This window comes from Schistocerca americana, chromosome 8, assembly GCF_021461395.2.
Source record: "Schistocerca americana isolate TAMUIC-IGC-003095 chromosome 8, iqSchAmer2.1, whole genome shotgun sequence".
In the NCBI taxonomy this organism is placed as follows: domain Eukaryota; kingdom Metazoa; phylum Arthropoda; class Insecta; order Orthoptera; family Acrididae; genus Schistocerca; species Schistocerca americana.
Window position 1 is genome coordinate 332,704,894 of NC_060126.1, and position 25,934 is coordinate 332,730,827.

The 25,934-nt window shown below is 42.3% G+C and overlaps 1 protein-coding gene across 1 annotated transcript in view; it reads right to left on the reverse strand.

Annotated features, from left to right (window-relative positions):
- LOC124545199 (sodium-coupled monocarboxylate transporter 1-like) overlaps window positions 1-25,934 on the reverse strand; it is a 172,770-nt gene that overhangs the window by 107,170 nt on the left and 39,666 nt on the right. Inside the window, exons 3-5 of the mRNA XM_047124063.1 lie at window positions 15,006-15,165; window positions 10,270-10,335; window positions 5,384-5,435 (exon numbers count right to left, since the gene is read on the reverse strand). Of these exons, the coding sequence (XP_046980019.1) occupies window positions 5,384-5,435; window positions 10,270-10,335; window positions 15,006-15,165 (278 nt within the window). The remainder of the gene's footprint in view (window positions 1-5,383; window positions 5,436-10,269; window positions 10,336-15,005; window positions 15,166-25,934) is intronic.

A 25,934-nucleotide genomic window follows, 5' to 3' on the forward strand; every position in this document is an offset into this window, starting at 1 on the left:
GATAAATATACGGAGGATGCTGAATTTTGGAAATATGATTTGGTAAAGGTTGATTTGAGAAGCGAAGATTTTCAGTTACTGTTATTGCTACGCTGTTTGATTGTGCGCAATGTATGGTGTGTTTGATGACAACAGAGTTTTTGTAGGCTTTTTCTTTATTGGTTTGGGTTAGTTAGTTTCATGGTTCATACGTGGTTAAGTAAAGTTATTAGGCACATGGCTTGAACTCATAAGGAACAGATTTACCGATCATTTATCATCCCAGTAATTAATCTCATGGCAGAAGCGTATTTTAAGTAAGAAGTATTGTTTGTAAGATTATCGAAATAGTCAGACAATTTGTTTCATCATTTCCCACATAGTTTTAAAAGTTAATTTCCTTTCAGTAACTTAAGACGTTTAAATTGTTCCATCATCTACTCACGAGTTTAATTTTCTACTTGTGTGAGTCTCCGCATTGCACTTTGCGAAACAGAGTGACTGAGACTGCAGCATAATCTGCGTAGCATATCCGCCCGTCCTTTTATTTCACTGCACACGGCTCCCTTTCTTTCCTTTAGCTGGTTTTTTACTGTGTTGATTTTCTTATGTTCATCACTTCGAGAAGTACTAAGTTTCCGATGCCTCAGAAAAGGCATGAAAATATGTTAGGGTCAATTTTACATTACACTCAAGACGCTATGATCATTCATAGTTAGGTGTTGGTTTCAATATTACAATGAGGTTTAGTTACGTTTCGTATGCAGACAGTTTTATTCTTACTATGCAGTGTTACATTTACGCGCGAATTATTTAATGTTCGGAATTTTATTTGGTCATTTAGCGCACGTAAATTTGTAGGGAATTTTTGTAGAAATATTTTGGTTATTTATTCTTTAAAAGTTCGACTGGTAACTTGTTACAGGATTTTTATCCTGTTAGCTTCGTGTGCTGGAATATCAAGTCATGTATAATCGTGTCACACGCTACAGCACTGTCCACTGCACTGCGTAACACACAACTACAGTGGATCGTTCCCTTGGCTTACAGTTTTTGGTTTTCTAATTGTAATGCAAATGTATTTATAAGGGTTTAGATAGTTTTGGTGACTCTTAGTATCATATAGCTTTTTAATAATTAAACCACTTCCATTGTTCAGGACAACACCTACACAAAGAGTTAAACACAGGAAAGCTGTCCATGTTGAGTTAAAAAAAATAAACATTTATATTTGTTCAGAGAAGTTATAATAATTCTTGAGTATCTCATTGGCCCCTATTCTTTCCACAACGGCTTGTCAGAGATGAGTTGCTTTACTTACTCGATGATGTATCTCCAGAGGTTAAACGAATGTCGGTTTACTCGATAGTGCTCCACCTCACTTTACAGGTGTAGTTCGCCAGTATGTCGATAACGAGTTCGCGAACAGAGGCATTGGTCGAAAAGGTCCCACAGCATGAGAAGCCCGAAAGCCAGATATGAATCCAATGGATTTTTTTTCCTATGGGGACATTTAAAATCATGGTGTAGTCAACTCTTGTACCCATTGTCAATTTCTGAGGGCTACATTGAAAATAAATTTGAAAATGAATTTGACTAAATATGGAAAACGCTAGGAGTTTCCCCACAATGTACGGAACGGGATTCAATACATGGAAGCAGTAGGTGGCAATCTTTTTCAATTTAAATGTCTTTCATAAAGGTATACCTTTTGTACTATGAGTAATAAATTCCGTCATACTTGCAAATGGCGTTGGTAAATGTATCATTTTTAGTAAATCATTTCGCACCTCTGTAATGAAGGATTTTCGTATACATGTTCATAAGAACTCTTTGTAATGTTTTAATTTCATGAATAAGTTCCTAGAGTTATGACACGTTTCATACACCCCGAACACCACAGAATCCACTGTCTCAGATGTGTATCGTGGGTATGACCACCGTATTTCACAGAACACAGAGCGTGGCAGCAATGAAACCACCACTGGAGAGTTATTAATGTTTATCGTAAAAGAAGCTTCAGTACCGCATACAACACAAGAAATTTAAGTGTTTCATTGCTGTTGCACAGTTATATTTTGCAGTTCTATTGAATAGTTCTATAACGGGTGATTGATGTGTCACCCAGACATCACGATGCCACATCAGAGTCGGCAAAGCTAATCGACACCACAGTCGTCAGCGAGGTCACGCTGCACTCTACAGCCGGCTTTGTGGCCGTCCGGTTCTAGGCGCTTCAGTTTGGAACCGTGTGACCGCTACGGTCGCAGGTTCGAATCCTGCCTCGGGCATGGATGTGTGTGATGTCCTTAGGTTAAATTGGTTTAAGTAGTTCTAAGTTCTAGGGGACTGATGAGCTCAGAAGTTAAGTCCCATAGTGCTCAGAGCCATTTGAACCATTTTTTGCAATCTACAAAAGTGTGTGGGAGGCGCACCTGCAGACCACCCTCTCAGCAACAGCAGCGTCCTCGCAGTGGCTGTCAGTGTAGTATCGAAAACTCAGGAGCTCAGCCCACTTCGAGATCCCAGCTATAGTAGTCAACATCATCGTCTAGGACCAACGAGTAATGAATATTTCAGATGAACTTGTACTGTTATAAGTGTCGAGTACTGTTCCACAAGCGTACAGTTTGTTAATTAGTGCATCAGGCGATGCTCTAGCAGTCAATGACAGTTGTGAATTGTCCAGTACTCCTGTGGCAATGAAGTGTGTCAATGTTCAGTAAATATTTTATTCATTTATGTAATAAAGTGAGCTAATATTTCATATGTTTTAGTTTGATGATCTGCTAGAGTACTGAAGGGACCTAAAGTTAAGGCCGGACGAAAGTAGTTTCGTCTGGTCACAATAGCGATAAAAAAGTTTCCGTTTGAGGGAACTGCTGCAGCGTATGTGCAACGTAGCGCGACTCCGATGTGCATACATAAGCACCGGCACGTACAAAAGGGATTATTGTGGCATTCGTCTCTTTCCTACATACGTGTGATAAATTCGGCAATGTGAACTATAACGCCGTTTTTACCAAATGCGTCCAAACAGGATCAAAGTGCTGCTACTCTCTTGTTGGTTGGCGAATGACAACCACCAATAGACATGCAACGGTCAATGAAGAATCTGTAAGATCTGTAAGGGTCAGCATGTCCCCCCATCTCAGATGTCATAACGTAGAAGTTACGCCAACTAAAGTGAGAGACACTCGAACACCTGCCCTATAGTCCTGATCTCTCCCCACGCGTTTTTCACTCCTTCGGTCCCGTAAAAAAGGCCTGAAGTGAGCCGTGGTAAGAACTGTTGTTTTGAAGAGCGCGCCGCAGCACGTAGCGTGAAGCAATCGCCCTCCGTTTCTGGCGGTGACGCCGCTGTGGCAATCGCAGCTTTAGTGTCGCCCTCTGGTGGGAAAGGGGAAAGGTTGCTTGTTCACATTCATTTAAGGGACGTTATGAGCTCACCAGTCGGGCAGTCTGGGTCAGTCTCTCGTCCCCAGCTTGCTAGCCTGTCTCTCCTCCGCATTTGTTAGGCAGTTAGTGTCTGTCTGTCGTTCGGAGTGGTAGTATGTCTGTCGTTCGGATCAACCTTTAAAGCCGGCAAAATGAGTCTTTCCACTTCGCCAGTAAGAAAACTCAGCGAGTGGTCGCCCGGTCGGGACTTAGTTCCTGCATATGAGCCTGCACGTTAGACCGCCAGTCTGCTCGAGTTTGCTCAGGCAATGGTCATTGGCGGTTGGATCGATCGGTTGGTCGGTCGCGCACTGAGACACAAGATGGCTTGTCCGTCTTGAGCGTCGGCGCATGTGAGGTCACCACGTGAGTCCAGTGGGCCGCGGCGTATAGCGAGGGGTAGTGAGTTCGCGGTCGACACGAGAGCAACAGGAGTCAACCCACGACATCAGTCTGGCCGGTGCGAGCTGCGACGCCGTGAGACGGGAGATCGGCGCGCCTTCCTCCGTCCGTTGAAGCGGCTGGCAGCGGACGGTTCGGGAGAGCGATTTCGGGGAGCTGCGCCAGGTCTTCTCGAGAAATCGCTGTTTGTTAGAAGTTAAGTGATTGGTGATATGTTGTTTCATTTACTCTTGTTAAATTCTACTTGTTTTCTTGGTGAGGTCACCAGCCGATTTTGCTTTGGAGTCGTCCCACCATTCTTCTCCGTTTGCCCACCCGCGGGAAGGTGGTTGTTCATAAATTGGGTGGTCAGTATTTCTCTTGTGGGGTAGGAGCGGCTTAGAGCATCCTACGGTTCGGATTGTTCGGTAATCTCCGTATCAGTCTACCATACGTTAGTAGCTGCCCCTGTCATGTTTGTCGGATTTGATGTGTTAACGAATTTATTGCTTGGAGTGTAACGGCCTAGTACCTCAAATACGTTTTGATCTTTGGAAACTTTGATATTATTGCTTATGATCTTGAGAGGCGGCGTCTGTGTACTGTAGAGCATCATAACTATTGTTTGGCCACCCTTGTAGAATTTTATGTAAGATTGCATTTCATGGGCTTTTATTTTTTTCACCGTAAAACTTTTCTTAGAAGCCAAAATCAAGTTTCACCTTCGGTGGCAAGGTAAATATTTTAATTGTTAGTGTTTTGTACCATTTCCATCCCTCCTACGGGCGGTGAATATTTTGTGTGCTTGTGTAAATTGTTAAAACTCTTAGTTTAAAGTTATCTGGTGTGTTGCAGATGTGCACCAGTGTAGTCTTTCAGAGGCTGTTGTGAGTGGTCGTAACTACGGCCCCATCAAAAGGGAGCGGCAAGGTTCTCTGCTCGAAAGATCATACAGTCAAAACTTGTTTCTTTCTGCCTCTGAATAAATTGTAACTTTGATATTTAGACGATGCTTTCTGATTATAATTTTAAATCTGTTTCTTTTAAAAATGCTTTTAGGCACTATTAAAGTGAATAAAATTCCCATTTGTTAAAAGGAATTGGGTTATGATTTCATCACTTACTCCCTGGCCACTACTTGCATGCTTACATAATGTAATTAAACGTGTTAATGTTCTTGATGAATCGCTAGTAAATAAAATAAATTCCTAAGAATGTTCTTTGAAAATAAAAGACGGTTCGTGAAGAGTCCTGTCAGGCGAGTGTGTTGAGCTCGCAGTTACGGACTTCTTCATGCAGCAGGGCACAAAGTTTTACCAAACGAGTAACTTCAACCTTGTGCAAGGATGGGATGGCTACCTCAGTGTTCACATCTTCGCCTGACTAGCATACCGATTCTGGAATGTACGGCTTTCGAAAGGAAACTGTTTAATTGACCCTTATATTTTAGCAGTCAATGATTAACTGCTATATTGTACCACAAAATTTACCGAGGATATAACATAATTAGAAGACGAGAGGACATGTTTCTTATTGATGTGGTCTAGTAAGAAAAAAAAATTACAGCTAAATATCTTCTGTTTACCTTGATTAAAGGCGAGAGCTGGCATGTAGATAACAATTGGAATCCACGTTATCTGCAACAGAAAATAATTTTTTTCATTTTGATATTTCGTGTTTAGATGTCTGTTATAAATGATTCAGGTACACAACTGGCCATCAAAATTGCTACACCAAGAAGAAATGCAGATGGTAAACGGGTATTCGTTGGACAAATATATCATACTAGAACTGACATGTGATTACATTTTCACCCATTTGGGTGCATAGAATCTGAGAAATCAGTACCCAGAACTACCACCTCTGGCCGTAATAACGGCCTTGATACGCGTGGGCATTGAGTCAAACAGAGCTTGGATGGCGTGTACAGGCACAGCTGCCCATTCAGCTTCAACACGATACCACAGTTCATCAAGAGTAGTGACTGGCGTATTGTGACGAGCCAGTTGCTCGGCCACCATTGACCAGACGTTTTCAATTGGTGAGAGATCCTGAGAATGTGCCGGCCAGGGCAGCAGTCGAACATTTTCTACATCCAGAAAGTCCCGTGCAGGACCTGCAACATGCGATCCGGCATTACCCCGCTGAAATGTGGGGTTTCGCAGGGATCGAATGAAGGGCAGAGCCACGGGTCGTAACACATCTGAAATGTAACGTCCACTGTTCAAAGTGCCGTCAATGCGAACAAGAGGTGACCGAGACGTGTAACCAATGGCACCCCATACCATTACGCCGGGCGATACCCCAGAATGGCGATGACGAATACACGCTTCCAATGTGAGTTAACCGCGATGTCGCCAAACACGGATACGACCGCAGCCATGGTCTCTGAGCTGATAGCCCGTGCAGTTGCAAACGTCGTCGAACTGTTCGTGCAGATGGTTGTTGTCTTGCAAACGTCCCCATCTGTTGACTCAGGGATCGAGACGTGGCTGCACGATCCGTTACAGTCATGCGGATAAGATGCCTGTCATCTCGACTGCTAGTGATACGGCGTTCCGTATTACCCTCCTGAACCCACCGATTCCATATTCTGCTAACAGTCATTGGACCTCGACCAACGCGAGCAGCAATGTCGCGATACGATAAATCGCAATCGCAATAGGCTACAATCCGACTTTTATCAAAGTCGGAAACGTGATGGTACGTATTTCTCCTCCTTACGCGAGGCATCACAACAACGTTTCACCAGGCAACGCCGGTCAATTGCTGTTTGTGTATGAGAAATGGGTTGGAAACTTTCCTCATGTCAGCACGCTGTAGGTGTCGCCACCGGCACCAACCTTTTGTGAATGCTCTGAAAAGCTAATCATTTGCATATCAGAGCATCTTCTTCCTGTCGTTTAAATTTCGCATCTGTAGCGCGTCATCTTCGTTGTGTAGCCATTTTAATGGGCATTAGTGTAGTGTGAGAACGCATGTATAGTACCTAAGATATTTTAGCGATTGTGAAATCTGCTTATCACCTGAGGAGCTCGCTGACAAAGCTACAAGAGTTTTATGCACGAGAAGGACATATTTAGTGGCACCATATTTTCAGTCATAATCCCCTGTAATCTTGTAGCTTCTTACTGCAGGATGCGGAGGCTTATAATTGTGATACATGTTTTTCAGAAAAACATGTTCCTTTCCTTAGACGTTATTGAACTCACTTAACTGAAATTGGTTGCTGAGTAGTGGATTCCAAGTATCACAAATATTTCGTTATTCTTAACCACTTTCATCTCTAGAATGAAACTCCCACATTGATTCATAAAGTATACAACTTATCAGTAACATATAATACTGTTAAACACAGGCGATGTTTTGTAAATTTTGGGTGTAGGTTTCATTTTCTTATTGAATTATCTCAAATATAGCCTGCCGGAATGAATTGGATTGTCTGACATATTCCAGACAACTAATCAATATGTCATCAAATTTGTCTTCCTAGGATATTATGAGAGCTGGGCGATATGTTTCCACCATGAGATTGGTACGACGGAGGAAGTGACACAAGTTGAAGAACCGCAATGATCAGCAGCAGGTAAGCAATAATGTAAGAAGCTTCCTGCAGTGTTTACAAGAGTAGCGAAGACGTACTGGCAGATGGACACATCGAGTTTAGAGGTGGCCTGTGAGATAAATTCGGATGTAAGAGTGTTTGTTTTAAATCTAGGATTCCATGTCTGGTTTGGACACAATTTTAATATGCCACGAATTCACAGTTCACCGTGTGTGACGGAGAGGAATATTAATTTTTTGTAATTCAACTAGTGTTTGTAAGTAATCACATTAAAAACAATACGAGTTGGAACTGGTGACTGGACATAGATGCAGAAACATCTCAAAGAACATAATGGAAACCGAGATCTCGTTGTTAACCGTTACGTGATACTCTCATCATTTCTGTTCTGCCAGTTCCTCTATCCTGTTTCTCAAACTTCACATTAACTTTGGAAGCTCCTGAGAATAATAGCCTTTAGATACATGATTCAGTCAAATTAGTGCAATAACCTGAAAAAGAATCAACAACAACCTTTTGGAGCGCGGACGTGCAGGAAGAGAGTCAAGTCGGCACACGGGCCGTGCTGTCGAACGTTAACGTTGAGCGTACCGAGTTCAACGTGCTGCTGAACGCTCAGGAACAATGCGACTTGTGCATTCGGTACGTGGGCCCCAACGTGATCGCAGCGCAGTTGAGGGATGTTTCTAGTTCATAAATCATACTGTTTACTCAACGGGCGCGCGTTAAAATTCCCACGTTAGCTCTATTAAAACGCACATTTCCTCCATCGTCCACGAAACTGTAAGTACCATGTCCGATCAATAAGGACACAGGCTTATAAAAGTTCCATTACAAACAGTGCGGTACAAATTTGGAATACTTCTCCGCATAAGATGAACATTATTTCATTATTCCCACATTTTAGTAAAACCCCAACGTCAGTCTTACTTGATCACTGTTTCTACCCAGTAGCAGAATCTCTGCAACATGTGAATTACGAAGCGTAAAAGAAAAAGGAGCGAAATATCTTTATACAAGTAGCGCAAGCTGTCCTGTAGATTAAGCCAATCGAACAGTCACCCCTCAAAAAGAGGTGAACTTATATTTACATAACATTAAATATTATAGCATATACTTATATTAAACTAATAATAAAGTATCAGAACCTAATAAAAACGCGAATGTTTGGAAAAAAATTTGGAAGTGTCATGGCGCGAACCACCGCTCCACCATACAGCTCAATTCAAGATTATGAAGGAACTTTTTTTTTTTGATTCCACAAAAACAGTAACAAAAAGGGCTACAGTGAAATGACACAAATAGGGTGACAGATAATTGCAGCCATAAATTACAGCATTCAAAGAATGAGTCTTTAGCAGTAACACAACTTACCACCTTTACTGTCACCTTCAACTGGTGGCAGAGTCAGCATGCACTTTTCCTTCTTCTCGTTACGCTACACCGACAATACATCCCTTGCATCTAACCATATTATGTTACCCCTTGCTAAAATCCTTAATCATAGATATGTTACTAATTGAAATTTAATTATAACAAATTGTACCAAGAACAATGCTTTTTGGGTGGATCTTCAGTGTGTCGCTGCCTTCAAATAGACTACTCTCATAATACACAAGTTATAATAATACCTTTGCCACGAATATGATGTTTCTCATTATTTTATTGGAACGAATCACACAGTTAACAACGCGTTTTCCAGTGATTCTCAATTTGTTGGTGCTCAGAAACGGCATATATACATATAGGCTTGAAATGAATGCCAATATGGCGCCTCACAACTCTGTACTGAAGACAGCCGGCGTGCATGTGACGTAGGTGGCGTTGTGCCATCTCATTGGTCAACGCTCAGACGCACGCTCGGAATATCTAACTTGCTAGATATTGCTCTGCACGTTCGGAAAGACTCCCAAAGTGCTATTCAACGCTATGACGTCAGAAACTCGGCACGCTCAACGCTCAACGTTCGGATGCACGGTCCGTGTGCCGACGGCTTAAGGTTGTGGAAGGAACCAAAAGTAATGTGGATCCATACCTACTGCCTTGCCATGGCCACCTGCACTAGGTTTCTCATTTGAGGCTCCATGGCGTGAGTAGCTCGGTCGAGGTGGTCCCACAGATTCTGAATTTGGATTAAATCTGAAGAGGTTGCTGGCTAGGGGAGTATGGTAGATCCATCCTGGTGCTCTTGAAACAACACACATACACTGCGAGCTGCATTTTCCTACTAGTAGATTCCATTGTGTCGAGAAAAACCAACTGTATGTAAGCACAGACATGGTCCGAGGATAGATGCGCACTTGTGTTGAACCTTTGTGACACCAAAACACTGATGAACTGCAGTCAGCATGGGAGCATGAAATAGGTGCCTGCTGCGGAGGTCCATGGTCGTTTAAAAGGCACTGCTGCTAGACCCTTGGTTCATTTGGGCCATCAGTTGCTCAGAATATACGCCTTTATTCACCCGTATACTTTTTCTCAGCTGTCGTTCGCTCTTGTCATATATGGTCCACGCGGTATCACAGTTGCATCGGCGCAGGGTTTCGATAGCTGAATTAAGCCATGCATGGTACATTATAACCACGGACGCACGCGAACAGTTTACAAACATAGTTGTCCCGGAAATGATTCCACAGTTGGTCCGATCATGCCTTTTCGGGCAGGTAAATCAGTCTGCTTCCGCATTACGACAACGACTGCACTGGTTTCCGTGTCTCCCGGCAAGCGTTATGTGCCTTCCGCTTCTAGTGCTGCCACCCGCTGTCTGTGAGTGGTTATTGCACATAGGCGGCGGTCAGAATAACGTGTGGAGGACTGTGTACATCATACTGGAATGAACTCATACTTGCTAACACACAAAGAACAGAAATGGAGGGAAAAATAACGGACAGACTTGTCCTACTTACGATGCCAACTACGAATAGGAACGAGCCCAGCAGCCGGGCACTCTTCCCAAACCTCATCTCCAGGTACTGCAATGGAAAGATTACTAAATCAATAAATAAGTTAAATCTGGAAAAGATGGCGACTAAATAAAATATTATATATTTACTTACATAAAAAACGAGAGACAAGAGTACTCAAAGAAACAAGTTAAAATCTATTACAATACAAAATTATCTTAGGTGGTAATGTATCGCCATAGCTATAAGCAGCACTCATTAGCTTTTTAAAAATATTTCGTGTGTACGTCAACAAAACTCAAAAATCATGCGTGCCACCAATTTCTGAGATTTTTCACGGCCGGAGCTGTTGAAAAACTGAACCAGTCTGCGATCGATCATCCCAGCTTTTCAGCCACAGTAGGAAGAAAACATCCTGAAATTTGTATTCAGGTCTATCGTTTTAAAAAACGAAATGTTCGTTTTGTAACGGTCTGTGTATACGTACAAGGTACAGGGTGGTTGTAAATAAACTTTCGCTTCATGAGCCAGAAACTTTTTGCTGTGGGAGTACACAGCTTTACAGGAATGATGTTTAGTCTGTGCGCTGCAGGGTTTGCGTTGTTTGTGGTGTTAGTGTCATCACTTGCCGTTAGGCGCCGCTTCTGGCACGGCGACATAGGATTGAAACACAAGCATAAGTGTACAGTACAACTGCAGACACTTAACATTTTTTTGTCTGGACAAGGTGACCTGTTTTGTCAAAACAACACGAATAGTGCTCCTTCTCTTCGGAAGTATTGAGTATTGAGTATTCACATGATATCTTGCGAACCATGGATGAAGGGTATCAGACGGATGCCATATTCCTTGACTTCCGGAAAGCGTTTGACTCGGAGACCCACTGCAGACTCCTAAGGTACGAGCATATGGGATTGGTTCCCAAGTATGCGAGTGGCTCGAATACTTCTTAAGTAATAGAACCCAGTACGTTTTCCTCGATGGCGAGTGTTCATCGGAGGTGAGGGTATCATCTGAAGTGCCCCAGGGAAGTGTGGTAGGTCCGCTATTGTTTTATATCTACATAAATGTGTGGCTGTTTGCTGACTATGCTGTGGTGTACGGGAAGGTGTCGTCGTTGAGTGACTGTAGGATGATACAAGATGACTTGGACAGGACTTGTGATTGGTGTAAAGAATGGAAACTAACTCTAAATATAGATAAATGTAAATTAATGCAGATGAATAGGAAAAAGAATCCTGTAATGTTTGAATACTCCATTAGTAGTGTAGCGCTTGACACAGTCACGTTGGTTAAATATTTGGGCGTTACATTGCAGAGCGATATTAAGTGGGACCAGCATGTAATGGCAGTTGTGGGGAAGGCGGATAGTTGTCTTCGGTTCATTGGTAGAATTTTGGGAAGATGTGGTTCATCTGTAAAGGAGACCACTTATAAAACACTAATACGACCTATTCTTGAATACTGCTCGAGCGTTTGGGATCCCTATCAGGTCGGATTGAGGGAGGACATAGAAGAAATTCAGAGGCGGGCTGCTACATTTGTTACTGGTAGGTTTAATCATCACGCGAGTGTTACGAAAATGCTTCAGGAACTCGGGTGGGAATCTCTAGAGGAAAGGAGGCGTTCTTTTCGTGAATCGCTACTGACGAAATTTAGAGAACCAGCATTTGAGGCTGACTGCAGTACAATTTTACCGCCGCCAACCTACATTTCGCGGAAAGACCACAAAGATAAGATAAGAGAGATTAGGGCTCTTACAGAGGCATATAGGCAGTCATTTTTCCCTCGTTCTGTTTGGGAGATGAACAGGGTCGTTCAAATGGTTAAAATGGCTCTGAGTACTGTGGGGCTTAACTTCTGAGGTCATCAGTCCCCTAGACCTTGGAACTACTTAAATTTAACTAACCTAAGGAAATCACATACATCCATGCCCGAGGCAGGATTCGAGCCTGCGACCGTAGAGGTCACGCGGTTCCAGACTGTAGCGCCTAGAACCGCTCGGCTACTCCGGCCGGCCGGAACAGGGAGAGAAGATACTAGTTATGGTACGAGGTATGCTCCGCCACGCACCGTATGGTGGATTGCGGAGTATGTATGTGGATGTAGATGTAGATTAAAACAATACGGAGAGGTCCTCTCTCCGCACCTGAGTTGGAGAACACGATTCAGAAGTTCTAATTAACTGGCGATTTGGGAATTGCTCCTAGAAGAGGCCGACGTCCAACTGTGCCACAAATTGCTGAAGAAGTTACTCTTCCCATGGCTGAAAAACCTAGAAACATTGTGCAATCTTCAAGCAAGGCACGAGCAGTGTCGCAACAACTTAATATTCCATGGTTCACCATTCGAAAAGTGCTGCAAAAAAATGTGAAATGGTACCTTTAGTGCGGTTGCAGGCTGTTGTGAATGCAGATGAAAATCAAAATGGTTCAAATGGCTCTGAGCACTATGGGACTTAACATCTGAGGTCATCAGGCCCCTAGAACGTAGAACCACTTAAACCTGTCTAACCTAAGGACATCACACACATCCATGCCCGAGGCAGGATTCGAACCTGCGACCGTATCGGTCACGCAGTTCCAGACTGAAGCGCCTAGAACCGCTTGGCCACCACTGCCGGCTGATGAAAGTCACACTGTGCAACGTTTGCAACCAGGTACGTAAAAGTGGCTCAAAATTAATTAAGGGTACGGTGTGCTATGGAAATCAAAATATGTTTTTTTCAATGGCTTCTTAGTTATTTCTGCTCTTGGTGTCTTTACAAATGCATCCACAAAAATCCATTGTCTTACGATTTCTTCATGGGGCCCTCTCAAGTGCTGAATGTTTAATTAATTCCAACCACCTTGCATCCATGTGATGGTAGCAGAGAGCATGCTGTGAAGAAACAACTTAAGACGACTAATTGTGTCCCTGCCTCGGTTTCCTACCGAAGATGTGTAACGTGCTTAGCCGGCCGCGGTGGCCGAGCGGTTCTAGGCGCTTCAGTCCGGAACCGCGCTACTGTTACGGTCGCAGGTTCGAATCCTGCCTCGGGCATAGGTTTAAGTAGTTCTAAGTTCTAGAAGACTGATGACCTCGGATGTTAAGTCCCATAGTGCTCAGAGCCATTTGAGCCATTCCCTCATGGTAGTTCTTTCCTGTATTCCTTTTAATTTCCCACCTTTGATTCTGAGGCATTGAATGCCTAAGAGCAAAAAGTGATTCTGGCGTTCTACACATCTGTTCTTTCATGTATATACATTCCAAGAGTACGTTATTATGCGCGTGAATTTCGAAATCCGGCGGATTCGATGTTCTTGCTGGAAAGGCGGCAGCTGAAACTGTTGAACTGGAACTATATATATGCAAATTCGCATTTGAGTAAATAAGTTCTAAAGGCCCCTGAATTTGAAGTCTAAATGCAGTTTACAGTTTATATGTTCTTGTTGGACAAAAGTCAACTGAAATAATAGCACTAAAAATCAGAAATGTATGTGTCCTCACATATTTCAAAATGTAAACATCTAGAAACACATGAAAGTGGAATCTCACGAGTTATTCATTGTAACATTAGTGACAGAGAACCGAACTGTCATATTCAATAAGTTATTCTGGCAAATCAATAGTCTGGACTCCTTGAATCAATAAATGCAATAAATGTTTGGCAGGCTACAAGCTAAGATCAATAAAAGGACGACAAAGCTATTTAAGACTAGGAAAGAGCGAAAATGTTTGAAAGCATGGAGAAATATTTGGACAAGCTGAAGAGTAAAAGACCCGTTATATTATACAGATTATAATAATCCTTGTATAACCAATGTATTATTGAATTGTGTTATTAAATTATTATTAAACTGAACCGTATTAACGGCAACCGCAATTTGTATGAACATTTATATAACTGACTACAGCAGTACAATAAAGGTTATAAAATAAATAACATTAATAATAATAGTAAAATGGCAGCCAGTTGCTTTGTAAAAATTGTTATTGGTTGATGTGCAACATAACCTACCTTTATTTCTTCAGCAGGCAGTAAGAAACTAATTACAAATTTAATTACTGACTGGCCCCGCATTATGCAGAGGTAAGTACTGTATTTAATATTTGATTGCGGTCAAGAGAGAGAGAGATTTCCTCTGTGGTATGAAAAGTAGGATACGCCAGTGTTCTTGTTCATAAGTATGTACAGTCTGTATCTACTACTATACTTCCAATGCTGGTCTACAGTAGTTTAAAATTTACGAATCTTTGATCAGAATTGGTTTGTGATGCGTTGAACTCTGTAACTGCAATTTCATGATAATGTTGAAGCCCAAATTTTTTTACAAATTTGATTTGCGACCTTAATAGATAGAGATCAAATTTTACACTGTTGTAAGACCCTTACTATGAGCCACTTATTTATCAAAATCGGGGAAAATGAATCGTTTTCGATTATTTGGAGCGAAAAATTTGCTCTCTTAACTGTTGGCAGCCCACAGACATTTAATACTAATGCAGTAGCAGTGAAATACGAAATTGTTTTCTCCAGACCATTTTCCACAAATCATGTCTGATCACTTTTCGATTCGTCTCTGAGCACCGTTATGCTGTCTGCTGTCTAAATAGATTGAGAACACGAGGGAAGACGTTTTAATGGAGCAAGTGTGTTGTAGGAAGAGATGAGAGTTGGCGAATGTTTGAAGCAGAGTGAAGAAATGGCGTAACAAACATTCACAGAGACGCTTCCAGGCACTGAGGGCGCTACATACCTCGTACGTGGAAGTGATTCGAAGGCCGTGGAACACAGGAAGGTACGCGAAGCCTATGAAGAGAGGCGCTGTGAAGATGGACACGTTCATGAAGACGTACTGCGTGCCTCGAAGGTAGAGCTCCGTAGGCGTGCCGAGAAGCGTTATGCCCGAGATGAAGCTGCCAGTACAGAACACAGGTGACGCAAAAACCAGAGACAGATCAAGTACACAAATTGTGCAGAATGGTTTCCTGCAGTTCCATTGAAAACAGCTTTAGGTACTATTAAATAAATTACAGAATTTCTTTTAATGAGTTTCATGGAAAGTTTTCTTCAGAACGAGCAAAAATTTGTTATATGTAGCTTTTTCATACGGTAATACAAACTCTCATAGATGGTGGGAGAAAAGAGAAAATTATTGAGATAAGGAACCTGGAATCGAGTGACTCGAAAGTTACGTGAGGACCCACAAATCTTTATACAATGCAGAGTACAACGGGCACAAGTACAAATATCTTTATATGCTCTTCCTTAATACATACACACATCAGTGTGCTGGTTGCTTTTCCTCTGCGTTGAACAGTCTTCCCACAAAGAATTACAAACTTTACGGCCTGGTGTTTTCTGCACAGAGTTAATTGCACCACTAATTACACTGCGCCTATCAGTGTAGACTAAGATATTTACGTCCACTCGTCCCCACATCAACACTTCACCTACTGCCCATGGGAAAATAAGCGTTTATGGCTTGCTTTTGCGACAAGTACTTGGAGGTTTTAACCAACCTAAAAACATATGACTTGTAATGAATATAATTATTAGGATGTAAATGACGTAAATACTGATATAGTGTAATGAGGTACACCGTCCTGGGTCACCAAAAAATACGTCTGCTCTTATACCCGTTGCATTCTGTATACTAAGTTGATTCATGATGTGGCTTGTTGCAGACATTGTATGGAAAGCAAATACGCTCAAATATTGGCGCGAAAGAATACTGAAACCATCGTTCAGGTTTTCCCTACGTGAATTTACGAGTATTACTTGTGTGTTCCCAGAAATACTGTTTCCATTATATGCATAATATTTCGACGACCGAACCATCCGCTTCCTACAGATGCTGCAAGTTTTGCTATATGTGTAGTCGCTGCCTGGGATCCAACCAGACTGCGGACTATTGTTCGCTATTTACACCTGGGTTTGATTCCCGACACCTACTATGTCTTTTGATGCTTTATTAATTTTCGTAGCTCGAGAAGATATACCGTGAAACTCAAATTTGCGTTGACGGAATATCAGAGCGAGCTCTCAAAAGGAAAAGAGTATCAAAGGGCGTAGTGGGTGTCGGGAATCTAAGTCCACAGCAAGCTTTGTGAATTTATTCCAAGAATGAGAAATCCTTTGTTACCGAATATGGTTTTTTGGAGCGTACTATTTTTCATCCCGACATCTACTACGCTCATTGATGTTTTTGTTTTGTTTTTCGGAGCACGCTTAGATATTCCGTCGGTCATCGAATGGGAATGACCTAAAACAAAATCTGACAACCTACTCAAAAGAGAGAACTCTTATTTAATGTCAAGACACACTAAGAAAAAGAAAAGCTGTTAAATATAAAACGAAAAGACACTATCATTATTTGAAGAGTATAGCGGTTTCATGAACTTGTTTGTTACTGAAAATTTTGCACGACCACATTGTAAACCTAGAAATAAATGATAGTGCCAAGTTTGCAGTGTTCTTTTTTTCTCTTTGCTTCTGTGACGAATTTTCCATCAGCGTAAGCTGTTTGGAATTGACAGTGCAAAGATTACTAACAGGTGTTTAGTTCTGCTTCCAGAAGCACGCTCTTTTCAAAACTCAAAGTCCTGTATTTCAAAGTGATCGAAATACCCATTATCGCACATTCACTCACTTGCATTTATTTGCAGCAACCTTTCTTCCTGTCCGTGACACTTTCTTGTCAAAAAATCTGGACGTTGCATTGTTGTTGTTGTTGTTGTTGTCTTCAGTCCTGAGACTAGTTTGATGCAGCTCTCCATGCTACTCTAGCCTGTGCAAGCTTCTTCATCTCCCAGTACTTACTGCAACCGACATCCTTCTGAATCTGCTTAGTGTATTCATCTCTCGATCTCCCTCTACGATTTTTACCCTCCACGCTGCCCTCCAATGCTAAATTTGGGATCCCTTGATGCCTCAGAACATGTCCTACCAACCGGTCCCTTCTTCTTGTCAAGTTGTGCCATAAACTCCTCTTTTCCACAATTCTATTCAATACCTCCTCATTAGTTATGTGATCTACCCATCTAATCTTCAGCATTCTTCTGTAGCACCACATTTCGAAAGCTTCTATTCTCATCTTGTCCAAACTAGTTATCGTCCATGTTTCAGTTCCATACATGGCTACACTCCATACAAATGCTTTCAGAAACGACTTCCTGACACTTAAATCTATACTCGATGTTAACAAATTTCTCTTCTTCAGAAACGCTTTAATTGCCATTGCCAGTCTACATTTTATATCTTCTCTACTTCGACCATCATTAGTTATTTTGCTCCACAAATAGGAAAACTCCTTTACTACTTTAAGTGTCTCAATTCCTAATCTAATTCTCTCAGCATCACCGACTTAATTCGACTACATTCCATTACCCTCGTTTTGCTTTTGTTGATGTTCATCTTATATCCTCCTTTCAAGACACTGTCCATTCCGTTCAACTGCTCTTCCAGGTCCTTTGCTGTCTCTGACACAATTAGAATGTCATCGGCGAACCTCAACGTTTTTATTTCTTCTCCATGGGCGTTAATACCTACTCCGAATTTTTCTTTTGTTTCATGTACTGCTTGCTCAAAATACAGATTGAATAACACCGGGGAGAGTCTACAACCCTGTCTCACTCCCTTCCCAACCGCTGCTTCCCTTTAATGCCCCTCGGCACTTATAACTGCCATCTGGTTTCTGTACAAATTGTAAATGGCCTTTCGCTCCCTGTATTTTGCCCCTGCCACCATTAGAATTTGAAAGAGAGTATTCCAGTCCACACTGTCAAAAACTTTCTCTAAGTCTACAAATGCTAGAAATGTAGGTTTGCCTTTCCTTAATCTATTTTCTAAGTTAAGTCGTAGGATCAGTATTGCCTCACGTGTTCCAATATTTCTGCGGAATCCAAACTGATTTTCCCCGAGGTCGGCTTCTACCAGTTTTTCCATTCGTCTGTATAGAATTCGCCTTAGTACTTTGCAGCTGTGACTTTTTAAACTGATAGTTCGGTAATTTTCACATCTGTCAACACCTGCTTTCTTTGGGATTGGAATTATTATATTCTTCTTGAAGTCTGAGGGTACTTCGCCTGTCTCATACATCTTGCTCACCAGATGGTAGAGTTTTGTCAGGATTGGCTCTCCCAAGGCCGTCAGTAGTTCCAATGGAATGCTGTCTACTCACGGGGCCTTGTTTCGACTCAGGTCTTTCAGTGCTCGGTCAAACTCTTCACGCAGTATCGTATCTCCGATTTCATCTTCATCTACAGCCTCTTCCGTTTCCATAATATTGTCCTCAAGTACATCGCCCTTGTATAGACCCTCTATATACTCCTTCCACGTTTCTGCTTTCCGTTCTTTGCGTAGAACTGGGTTTCCATCAACGATCTTGATATTCACACAAGTGGCTCTCTTTTCTCCAAAGGTCTCTTTAATTTTCCTGTAGGCAGTATCTATCTTACCCCTAGTGAGATAAGCCTCTACATCCTTACATTTGTCCTCTAGCCATCCCTGCTTAGCCATTTTGCACTTTCTGTCGATCTCATTTTTGAAACGTTTGTATTCCTTTTTGCCTGCTTCATTTACTGCGTTTTTATATATTTCTCCTTTCATCAATTAAATTCAGTATTTTATCTGTTACCCAAGGATTTCTACTAGCCCTTATCTTTTTACCCACTTGATCCTCTGCTGCCTTCACTACTTCACCCCTCAGAACTACTCATTCCTCTTCTACTGTATTTCTTTCCCCCATTCCTGTCAATTGTTGCCTTGTGCTCTCCCTGAAACTCTGTACAACCTCTGGTTTAGTCAGTTTATCCAGGTCCCATCTCCTTAAATTCCCACCTTTTTGCAGTTTCTCCAGTTTTAATCTACAGTTCATAACCAACAGACTGTGGTCAGAGTCCACATCTGCCCCTGGAAATGTCATACAATTTAATGCCTGGTTCCTAAATCTCTGTCTTACCATTATATAATCTATCTGATACCTTCTAGTATCTCCAGGATTCTTCCATGTATACAACCTTCTTTTATGATTCTTGAACCAAGTATTAGCTATGATTAAGTTATGCTCTGTGCAAAATTCTACCAGACGGCTTCCTCTTTCATTTCTCTCCCCAAATCCATATTCACCCACTATGTTTCCTTCTCTCCCTTTTCCTACTCTCGAATTCCAGTCACCCATGACTATTAAATTTCCGTCTCCCTTCACTACCTCAATAATTTATTTTATGTCATCATACATTTCATCAACCATGGCATTACATATAAACTTATTCGTTATCAGTCGGTGATGGCAGATCCGACTGCCATGAACATTTAGTCTCACACTACTTCATTGCGAAGGCACTCAGCAGTTTGTCTTGTGAACATACTACTAAACTGGCACCCGAGCCACTTGCTTGAAACACCTTTCTAGTAGTAAAAGTGGTGGCAGACTATCTTGCAGTTTTTGTGACTTACACCACTTGGAAGCTAAACACCCCCCCCCCCCCCCCCATGTGTGTTTTTATTTAAAAATAATAATTCGAGTATAAATTTATTGCTAGTGAATAATGCAATGACATTTTGCTCTTCTGTGTATTATTAACCAGTATTAAGGATGGGTTTTGCGTTTGTTCATCGCATGCAGTTGCTGTCAGTGTCCGCAACTTTGATTTTCTTTTATGAAAACAGACCTTTTGCTTGAAGTTTAGGCTATTATCCAGAGTGTTAGTATGACAAGGTAAGGTTTTGGTAACTTCAGAATTGCTGGTTACAAGGCGCAGTACAGCATCGTTTCTTTCAACTTTCTATTAACTTGTTAACCTTTAAAGACCTAAAACAGCAACCCCATCTCGCGTCGATTCCTTCAACTTACTGTAATCAATAACCTTCAGAAATGACTGCTAACTATTCATTTGCAGAATCTGATAGTGCCAGCCTGTGGAAATAGTGTGTGATGTCACTACATGGCGTCATACGTAGACAACAGAGGACCATTTGCATTGCACACTATTTATCGTAATTGAGCTCGTTCATGACTGTAATTACTACGTGATTGGACGCGAATTGTTTATCGTTATTTTGTGTGAACTAGACTGGACAGTCTGTATGTGTTCGATCAAACTACGATCTTCTTTTTACTGCCAAAATGCTATTTCGTTCTTAAGTGTCCACTTACAGAAGTAATTACAACGGAGGTCCCAAAATTACGGTATTAGAGTTCCTGGAGGATGAACCAGTAAGGAACAAATTGTTATCAAGTAGTCACAGGAAGAACTTCACTTATTATTCAGATTCAGGGCTTGAGTTCTTTTTCTTTTTTAAAAAAGAGGTTTATTGTAATGATGAAGTGCACGGTTTAGCGTGTTCGTAATTGAACGTCGTGCAAATGCTTTTTCGAGAACGTTAGCTTCCTTACATTCACATGGTACTACATTCCCTCTTTAGTATTTGTTGCTCGTTCAAATCGGTCTGGCTGCAGTAACCTATTCAGTTCAGTTTCCTGCTGGTAAAACTCTCAACCTATTGCAGAACGATAATAAATGTCGTAGAGATCTACTCAGTAAATGTAAACTAAATTAAGAGTAGCTACCATATCAGCATATCTCCCATATACTAGGGGTGACTAGGCCATCTTCAGAAACCTGATGTTCAAAATCCATGCCAATAACACAGCGTAACACTCAGATAGTACAATTCGAAATTAGGCTACTTTTATTTAAAATTATCTACAGAGATCCACAAAATGGAGAAATGCATGAGTAGGTGAATATAGCAAATGGAAAGAGAGGATTTTGGTTATTTTACGGAATTTACAGGCCATTATCAGATGTAAGTATAAAATAACCTGTGAACACATGTGTAAAATGGTAAAGGAGTGTCTTGGTTCAAATGGCTCTGAGCACTATGGAACTTAACATCGGAGGTCATCAGTCCCCTAGAACTTAAACCTAACCAACCTAAGGACATCACACACATCCATGCCCGAGGCAGTATTCGAACCTGCGACCGTAGCAGTCACAGTGCTCAGGACTGAAGCGCATAGAACCGCTCGGCCACATCGGCCGGGTAAGGTGTATCTTCTCAGTTCGTTGTGCAAGCTATATTAATTCCTGGGTATGTAGCTCAGACAGACCCTACGTGTAAGTACCTTACATTTCCTTCATAAGGATCCAATAAAACTGTTTGAAAGTACCTGTGTACATATGTTTCTGATTTTATGCAGCACGTAAGTGGCCATGTTTTAGCTTTCTTCGAACTGTCACTTTTTTTTGGATGCACTAATATATTGACTTTGAAATTATAATTTAAAAAAAGATATACAAAAGGACCTTGCAGATTTTCCATAAACACCCTATCATTTGAAATAGGTCATAATTAAACATTAAGTACAAACGTTTTTGACAGCTACGTAATCACCAACTTGTAGCAATTACATTACTTTCTTTCGAAATACCTTGCAGGGTTGTGTTTAGTTGCCATTATACATTCATTTTTGAAGGTAAGCCTATCCCTTTTCAGAAGGATGATGATCTTTTGGAAACACAAATTTGAAATCACATGAAAGGACATCTATTAAGTGCCTCCCTCCAAAAACGACGTTTCAAGTCAGGTGCAGTTCCACTCGTGCTGTCAGACTGTCCTTCCTACTTGTCAAAAGAAGAGAGCACACGTGAAGGGCAGAAGCTTGAGAATGAACTGTTAACAGCACAGCTGCAGTATTGTCTGTTTACTCAAAGAGACTACGATGATGCTTTCTGTAACAATTAAACATATTCTGTTGCAAAATTTTCATGTATGTGCTTGGTACAGATCCATAAATAAACCATTAATTTGAAGTATGTAATGCTTTCCTGTTTACATATCTCTCAACATACAGGCTTTCATTTCGCACCGGTTTATGTAAGATGATGAGTCCACCCCCCTCCCCTCTCCCGCATCCCCCACCCCCGCCCCCACGCAAAAAAGATAAAAAAGAGAAACATTTACACCTTAAAAATTGCACCTGATGCTTCATGTTCAGTTTCATCTTTCTGGTATGTTACATACCTTGTGTCACCCTGTCCCTCGACTTTGCTCCTTATTTCTCGGAAATACACGGAACAGCAGGGCATTGATTTAGCATTGCAGAGCGGCATTTTTCGTTCGGCAACGCTCTCTGAGTTCGGCTGAATCGTGAAGTCAGCGCTGTATAACCTTCGCTATTTGTTCATTGTATGAAGGACGTTCAAAGGTCCAGTGGCTGTTTGCACAAAAAGAGACAGTCAGGCAGTCTATCGTGGCAATCCTTGAACGGGAATGACAAAAGAAGGGCATAAGAACTCTCAATTCGCATAAGCGACAGGTACTGCGTGTTTGCTGTGAAACGCCATTAAAATACACTCCTGGAAATTGAAATAAGAACACCGTGAATTCATTGTCCCAGGAAGGGGAAACTTTATTGACACATTCCTGGGGTCAGATACATCACATGATCACACTGACAGAACCACAGGCACATAGACACAGGCAACAGAGCATGCACAATGTCGGCACTAGTACAGCGTATATCCACCTATCGCAGCAATGCAGGCAGCTATTCTCCCATGGAGACGATCGTAGAGATGCTGGATGTAGTCCTGTGGAACGGCTTGCCATGCCATTTCCACCTGGCGCCTCAGTTGGACCAGCGTTCGTGCTGGACGTGCAGACCGCGTGAGACGACGCTTCATCCCGTCCCAAACATGCTCAATGGGGGACAGATCCGGTGATCTTGCTGGCCAGGGTAGTTGACTTACACCTTCTAGAGCACGTTGGATGGCACGGGATACATGCGGACGTGCATTGTCCTGTTGAAACAGCAAGTTCCCTTGCCGGTCTAGGAATGGTAGAACGATGGGTTCGATAACGGTTTGGATGTACCGTGCACTATTCAGTGTCCCCTCGACGATCACCAGTGGTGTACGGCCAGTGTAGGAGATCGCTCCCAACACCACGATGCCGGGTGTTGGCCCTGTGTGCCTCGGTCGTATGCAGTCCTGATTGTGGCGCTCACCTGCACGGCGCCAAACACGCATACGACCATCATTGGCACCAAGGCAGAAGCGACTCTCATCGCTGAAGACGACACGTCTCCATTCGTCCCTCCATTCACGCCTGTCGCGACACCACTGGAGGCGGGCTGCACGATGTTGGGGCGTGAGCGGAAGACGGCCTAACGGTGTGCGGGACCGTAGCCCAGCTTCATGGAGACGGTTGCGAATGGTCCTCGCCGATACCCCAGGAGCAACAGTGTCCCTAATTTGCTGGGAAGTGGCGGTGCGGTCCCCTACGGCACTGCGTAGGATCCTACGGTCTTGGCGTGCATTCGTGCGTCGCTGCGGTCCGGTCCCAGGTCGACGGGCACGTGCACCTTCCGCCGACCACTGGCGACAACATCGATGTACTGTGGAGACCTCACGCCCCACGTGTTGAGCAATTCGGCGGTACGTCCACCCGGCCTCCCGCATGCCCACTATACACCCTCGCTCAAAGTCCGTCAACTGCACATACGGTTCACGTCCACGCTGTCGCGGCATGCTACCAGTGTTAAAGACTGCGATGGAGCTCCGTATGCCACGGCAAACTGGCTGACACTGACGGCGGCGGTGCACAAATGCTGCGCAGCTAGCGCCATTCGACGGCCAACACCGCGGTTCCTGGTGTGTCCGCTGTGCCGTGCGTGTGATCATTGCTTGTACAGCCCTCTCGCAGTGTCCGGAGCAAGTATGGTGGGTCTGACACACCGGTGTCAATGTGTTCTTTTTTCCATTTCCAGGAGTGTACAATGCAAAAAGAATTTAAAGATTTAGTTGACAATGAAAGAGGAAAAATTTACAATGATCACAGATAGGATTCATTGTTCTCTACGTCAAAAGGCACTTGTGCCAAATTTGTAGCCGTGGAGCCCATGAAGAAATTGGTGGTACGAGTAGTAAAATTTCTGAAGCCACACACATTATTCTTTTCTCAGTTGCAACAGTTTTCAAAGGAACTGAATGAAGAGTATAGGACTTCATACACTACCGTAGGTTAAACTTGTTAAGCCAAGAGGCATGCCGGGAACGATTCTTCGATCTAAAATTCTCTATTGTTTAATTTCTAAAGGAGAAAGGAGTTTAGGAACGAAAGTTAGAGCATCTAGAATGGACTGCAGACTTGGCCTTTTAAGTGGACTTTGCTGCTCACTGCCCACTGTAAGATTTTGCAACGTAACCTCTTTCTGATTTGATAGGGACGCACTTAAACAGTAGGTCATGTTGTAGAACATAAACATTCTAATAATGACAGTCCAGTTCCCTAAACACATAGGCGCTTAGGGAAACGCAAAGTCTGAAGAATTCGTTGTATCCTTGAAAGAATAACAAGGATAGTCTTATAAAGAGTTTGAGGAGACTGTCAGTCTTACATCTGTTAACAAGCTGTTCACGAGACAGTTCGCCGTTTCAATTGAAAGCGCTCCTGTGCATGTGCAGATCTAACTATGTGAACTGCTAGGTAATGCAAGTTTTAATTACAAATCTTTTTGTGTTAAAACTGACACGTCTACATTGCTTTCATCAGGTGAGTTTCCAAGTCTCTATAATAAGGCTGCAAAAGTGCTACGACATTTCGATCGATATGTTTGTGTTGAATGGAATGGACAATGCCTTGAAAGGCAGATATGAGATGAACATCAACAAAAGCAAAACGAGGTTAATGGAATGTAGTCGGATTAAGTCGGGTGATGCTGAGGGAATTAGATTAGGAAATGAGACACTTAAAGTAGTAAAGAAGTTCTGCTATATCAGGAGCAAAATAACTGATGATGGTCGAAGTAGAGGATATAAAATGTAGGCTGGCAATGGCAAGGAAGGCGTTTCTGAAGAAAAGAAATTTAACATCGAGTATAGATTTAAGTGTCAGGAAGTCGTTTCTGAAAGCATTTGTATGGAGTGTAGCCATGTAGGGAAGTGAAACATGGACGATAAATAGTTTGGACAAGAAGAGAATAGAAGCTTTCGGAATGTGGTGCTACAGAAGAATGCTGAAGATTAGATGGGTAGATCACATAACTAATGAGGAGGTATTGAATAGAATTGTGGAGAAGAGGAGTTTCTGGCACAACTTGTGAAGAAGAAGGGACCGGTTGGTAGGACATGTTCTGAGGCATCAAGGGATCACCAATTTCGTATTGGAGGGCAGCGTGGAGGGTAAAAGTCGTAGAGTGAGACGAAGAGATGAATACACTAAGCAGATTCAGAAGGATGTAGGTTGCAGGAGGTACTGGGAGATGGAAAAGCTTGCACCAGAATAAGTAGCATGGAGAGCTGCATCAAACCAGTCTCTGGACTGAAGACCACAACAACATGTCTGTGTGAAAGATATATGGTCGATTATGAAACTAAGTGCCACGATGATGTGGCAACTTGAGTGTGAAACTCTGTGAAACTGTCTGCGAGTGCCCATATGTCAACAGTTTGTACTATATAAAAATTTTATTATGTCTTCAGCGCTTCAAAAATAAATAATACAGAACATTTGTTTTTTTGTGACGTATGTTGTTGAGAAAGGCGAAACATAAAACGAAGTAGTATGCAGTGTGACTGCACAGCCATTTAGACGCGGTGATTGACAGCTTTCCTCTCTTCCTCCTCCTCGTTCTCAGACGGAGTGGACTGGCATTGGAGGAAATGTGATGCAAGGC